Source organism: Halichoerus grypus, chromosome 13, assembly GCF_964656455.1.
Source record: "Halichoerus grypus chromosome 13, mHalGry1.hap1.1, whole genome shotgun sequence".
Classification (NCBI taxonomy): domain Eukaryota; kingdom Metazoa; phylum Chordata; class Mammalia; order Carnivora; family Phocidae; genus Halichoerus; species Halichoerus grypus.
Genome location: NC_135724.1, coordinates 14,207,707 through 14,213,706, shown reverse-complemented (window position 1 = coordinate 14,213,706; position 6,000 = coordinate 14,207,707). Strand labels below are relative to the sequence as shown.

The 6,000-nt window shown below is 41.4% G+C and overlaps 1 protein-coding gene across 11 annotated transcripts in view; it reads right to left on the bottom strand.

Annotated features, from left to right (window-relative positions):
- Positions 1–610: 610 nt before the first annotated feature.
- PIGN (phosphatidylinositol glycan anchor biosynthesis class N) overlaps positions 611–6,000 on the bottom strand; it is a 105,935-nt gene continuing 100,545 nt past the window's right edge. For all 11 annotated transcript variants that reach the window (XM_078060211.1, XM_078060220.1, XM_078060221.1 and 8 more), the window contains one exon: positions 611–921. In XM_078060211.1, the coding sequence (XP_077916337.1) occupies positions 798–921 (124 nt within the window). In that variant the 3' untranslated portion in view covers positions 611–797. The remainder of the gene's footprint in view (positions 922–6,000) is intronic.

Here is a 6,000-nt window from a genome sequence, read left to right as displayed (position 1 = left end):
GATAAAAGGTATGGGGGTAATAGTGAGTCTACAATTAAAAATTTATCCTTTAAAAAATTTTCCCCTGAACTAGACACAAATACCAAGCATTTTCTACCTTTCCATCTCCAGAAATTCCAATGGGAATCCAGAAATGAAAAAAAAAAAAAAGGAGTGAAGGTCAAACCCGCACCTGGCTGATACACGATGAACACGCTGGAAACAGCGCTAAGACGGTATTGGAGCACACTGAAGGAAAATGACAAACACCTGGCAGCACTGGTTTCCACTGAAGCTTCAGGAAGTAACAGATCCTGACTGTCTTTCTAGTGTTATGATTCAGTAGTTAGAACTACTTGCAAAAGCAGTGCTGAGAGTTGATAAACATTTATGGTGCCACCTGGTGATGTCCTCCCGAGTTTCGCCATCATTGCTTTTGGATTGATCAGGAGCCCCCACGGGAGCACATCCTCCTTTGCATGTATGGGGAGTTGCAGAGTTGGTGACCAGACTGTTACAGGTGCTCTGAAACAGCAGTGAGAAGAGCTGCCAGCTACAGGAAGAAAATGCAAATGGAGTAAGTTTACTATGCTTTTCCACGATAGAACCACTATTTCACACGTACAAGACCTAAAGAAAATGGAAGCTCCTTTATTCCAGACACCCTGTAAATTCAGAATTCCACATAAAATTTTCTTTGTAGGAGCAGAATATGCTGTATATCAATATCCATTTTCTTACTGAATCCTCGATAAGAGTTTGGTTTAAAAGGCGAATGAGAAACAGGATCCAGATGTTGAATGATGGCTTCGGTAACATCATATGAGGTGGCTTTTGGGTTTGCCACAGAGTTCGAGTTTCTTTGTCGTGAGCAGGTGTGCCAGGCCATTGAGAAACACCAGGACGATGGTCATAGACATGACAATCACGTACTGGCTGATGCTACACAAGGAGAAAAAGAAACATGTTACAGGAGGAGAGAACATATGTGGGAAGGAACATAAGATCCCTCTAAATAATGTTTCTAAATGTACACATAAAATACACATAATTACAAAAGATACCAAGGATTTTTTCAAGTTTATTTATTTTAGTAATCTCTACATCCAACATGGGGCTCGAACTCACTACCCTGAGACTAAGAGTCTCCTGCTCTTCCAACTGAGCCAGCCAGGCGTCCCACCAATGATTTCGAAATAGATACCAAATGTTAAAAAAACAAATTTGTTACAGAAGTAGTGACGAACATAAAGGATATCTTGAGATCTGTCCAACAACTGTAATATGTCATGAAAATATCTGACTGATACCAGCAGGGTCTGTGTGTTCGTCACCAATATCAGGCCACTGTCCCCAGGTTTAAGTATTCTGACGTTCTAGAGCAGGCCATCCTGTGCTTTGACAAAAGTTAGAAGTACTTTAACCACACACACACACACACGTTACCCAAATTCAAATTCAGGGAAGTGAAAGTTTTATAGTCAAGGCATCTAAACAAAGGTAAAAGGACACATTTCTTCATTAATCTCCAAGTCAAAGCTACTGTCTCCCAGACTTTGCTCTTTTAGACCTTTTATCACTTTTAATACTTTAAATTACCTAAAACACTTAACATTTTAAATTACTTTAATATAAATAATATTAAGTATGACTTGATTTCTTAATAAGTTTCATAAAACCAGTAGGTAGGTGGCTATCCTCAAATTTAGTAGAAGTCTATCTATAAAAGGTATTTCACAGATCACTCATCTCTTTACAGTGGCCTGAAATCACAAACTTTGGCCTCATTTAAGCCAACATTATTGGTAGGAAACAGTTGTGAAGCTCATCATCTTCAAGCAGTGGAGCCATAAGCCATTCAGCTTGTGGTATTTTCCATCAATCAAGTCTTGGTATCATCTTAGCATAGCAGAGTTAAAGGAGCATCCAATTTCAACTTGAAATGAGGTTAGCTGTTCCCACTTTCTCCCCTTCACTATTTTGACATCAGGTATTCTCAGGGTGCACATGTGTGATGGCCGAGGGCCAGGTCTCTGTGCGGAGGGGCATACAGAGGCACCAGGAGGGCCTGTTCAGCCTGCACAAGGGGGGCTGAAAGGCTGACTATACTTTTCAATCAGCGTAATGGGCAATAGAAGTAGGTCATCTCTGTCACATGCATTGGAGAAGAAAAAGTTTGAGAATCATTGATTTTTTTTTTTTTAAGATTTTATTTGTCAGAGAGAGAGCACAAGCAAGGGGAGCGCAGGCAGAGGGAGAGGGAGAAGCAGGCTCCCCGCTGAGCAAGGAGCCCCATGAGGGACTCAATCCCAGGACTCTGGGATCATGACCTGAGCTGAAGGCAGCTGCTTAACCGACTGAGCCACTCAGGCATCCCGAGAATCACTGATTTTAATAAAGCTTAGTATTCATTATAAGAGTAAAAGCATTTATGGCACTTATTAATTACATTTAGGAGGATATTAAGATAGTATTGAACATAATGAGAAGTTATCATTATATCTAGAGAGAAATGATACTTTAGTTGTCATTTGTATTTTAATAAGGTATAACAATAGTGCACGTGGGAAACAATGTCCAAATGAACACCACTATCAAATCAAACCAATCAAACTGATGATGCCGACTCTATTCACCTCATACCAAAATCATTTAGAACATAAATTTAAATATGTTTTTATAGTTATGAAGATTACCTCAAAGGGATTTTTTTCTCTAGTTTAAGAAATGCACTTCTTTCAGGATGCCATATAAAGGGCAGGACTCTGAAGTTTACGACCCGCTATGAATGAAGATACAGTGTAAAAGATCAAAAGAAGAAAATACTAAATTGTAGCTCTGTCAGCCCAACTCAGTTTTATGGCCTGGGCAGGATATTTTTCACATGGCTGTTAAAAGAATACCTGATGGCACAGGTTCTCCAGAGAACCACTGAGCTCATGGCCACAGGTGCAGCTGCCTACTCTGACTGCAGTCTATTCCTTTAAGAGTCTCAGTTTAATTCTGGTAAAATCTGCTCTGAAGATGCATTTTTAAACACACTGGACTACACCCATAAATACTGTCTCATGCCCTAATAATACACTCTTCATTTTTAAACAAACTATTACTTATTTGTTTTTTTGTTTTGTTTTGTTTTTTTAAACACTTTATTTATTTGTCAGAGAGAGACACAGCGAGAGAGGGAACACAAGCAGGGGGAGTGGGAGAGGGAGAAGCAGGCTTCCCGCTGAGCAGGGAGACTGATGCGGGGCTCGATCCCAGGACGCTGGGATCATGACCTGAGCCGAAGGCAGACGTTTAACGACTGAGCCACCCAGGCGCCCCTATTACTTATTTGTTAACCTGAAACGAACAGCTGAGGAATCTCTCAAACCTATTTTGAAAACCCACTGCAATCACCATGATGACACTATGACCATTACAGATACGTGCAGACCACATTCATGGGGTTGGTGAGCTCCCACTCCTCTCTAGAATTCTGGGACACATTCTCACCATTTCTGTATTCATAAAGCAATCAAGTAGTAAGGACAAAAGGACAACATTCCATTCCTGTATATAATAGGCATGTTATGGCTGAAGTTATTAACTATATTACTAATAAAAAGGAGTTTAGAAATAAAATTTGTCACAAAGGGAAACCACCACAGGAGCACAATTCAAATAACTCTGGATCCCATTAAGGAAACTCTGCCAATAAATTTAGTAATATCTACAACATGACAAGAAACATCTCAGCTTTTCATATATACATTCACACAGGAATAATTAGAAACCCCAAACTTAAAAGCAACATTCTCACAAACAGAATGCAGGAAAAAGTACAATAATGAAGTTTTGTTTTGTTTTGTTTTTTAAGATTTTATCTATTTATTTGACAGAGAGAGACACAGAGAGAGAAGGAACAGAAGCAGGGGGAGTGGGAGAGGGAGAAGCAGGCTTCCCACAGAGCAGGGAGCCCAACGCGGGGCTCGATCCCAGGACCCTGGGATCATGACCTGAGCCGAAGGCAGACGCTCAACGACTGAGCCACCCAGGCGCCCCAATAATGAAGTTTTGATAACGTGAACCCTATTATATGGTGTTTTAGCTTTGAATCTTGAAGCATATTTTCCAGCCATTATCCAAGCCTTTTCCTGGCAATAAATTAGGTGCTGATGAAGATGCATGCACCACTCATGCCCATCAGACCTGTCCCACATGGGTCCCCAAGGCGGTACATGCCATCACTGCTATACAGGATACCCAGAGAAGATTCTAGAATTCTAACTTTTCGACAGGAGCAGCAGCAAATCAAAAATGTCCCCCTGCAGCCTCAATCTGGGCAATTCCATTTAGAAAGCCTAATTTTTCTAACTCAGATTTTCATTTTGTTTCCCCATCCCCACCCCTTCCATCCCCCACCTCCCCTCTGCAATCATCTTCCTTTGTTAAGAGGGCATTTTTTGGATGTTATAATAAGAGACAAAGAAGACAAACAGCAGAGTAAGGAGGTATTTCAGCAGGGATGACCAGGAGACTATGTGGGGAATTTATGGAGGATCATTCATTGCTTTCAGCCTGATGAACAGAACCCGAGCTCTGAAGTCCCCTATTACACCCGCCTTCAAGAAGTCTCTCAGAACAAGCACCCCATTTCACTGCCAGGAGTTAGATCTGTGAGGACAAAGCACTGAGACTGAGATGAACTGTGGTTTACCCTAACTAACTAACTGGCTGTGCCTTTATCACCTTTCTGTCCCTTCTGGATTTTGTCAGAGTAACGGAGCGCACCAGGACAACAGACAGAATCCAGGACCGTTCCAGGTAAACCTGCACTTGTCACTGTGTGTGGAGGGCAGCTCCCATTACAAAAAGAACCATTACCACAAAATATTTCTACAGCATAGTTTTTACACCGTATAGCATGAATCAATTATATAATATTTTAATAAGTATCATCAATAAATTATAGTACTGAAACATGGAGTTAACATCCTTTTCTGATGGTTAGTACTGCAGAGCGGGGGTCATCAACACATTCTCGATCCGCGAGGGCTGATGCACCATCCTGTTTCCCTTGGTTTGAATGATGCTCAATGTTTGTCTTATGCATCTATAGTCTCTCGTTCTGCAATTATTTTGTGCTCTGATGAACACTTTATTCCCATGATGGTTGCAAGAAATAGGCCTGGAGGTACCACGCAAGTGCCAGGAAGAATGTCATGCTAGATGTTAAATACAAGTTTTGCAATGTCTCAAAGCCTCTTTTAAAAAGGATCAAGCAAGCACAGGTAACACAAATAAAAATAGATAAATTGGACTACATAAAAATTTAAAACTTTTGTGCATCAAAGGACACAATCTACTTCTGGCTCATACCCTCCTAATCAATATTTCTTTCTCCTTCAAATCCAAAACATATGTTATCAAAACTCTGCAGTGAATGGTTCCTTTGCAACAATCACACACAGGATCAGACACAAAGCCACTTTTAAAAAAGATTTATGAGAGTCACAAAACAAAGACTTGGGGAAATTCCCTGTCGTAGAGGCAGTGAGGGGCAGTGGGGATTCTACAGCCTTGGCTACTGAAGCGCTGCCCTCCGCGCCTGCTCCATCATTCACCAGTCTGCGACACAGGCGAGTCACACTCTCCTCATCTCTAAAATGGGCCACAGTGTTCTCATCTCTAAAATGAAGACACTAAATATATCTACCGTGAAGAATATCTACTTTACAGCGTTGTGATAAAGATCGCATGAAATAATGTGCTGGAAGATCCTTAAACACTGCAGCACAACACAAAGGTTGGTCAGTTGTGGCAGAGGTGGGACGGGGGGGGGGCAATCCTTTGACTGACAGCTTGGACCTCCTATTCATGTTCGAGCTTCTGTCTTATTTTGCCTTTACCTAATGCAGACCGATTGCCCGGTCTCTGAACTGCCTTCATCATGTCTTTCAGGACTCCTGTCTCAAATAACCAACTGCTGGGCATGTGGACTCTGTGTTGCAATGCACAGCCTTGCTCTGACCTTGT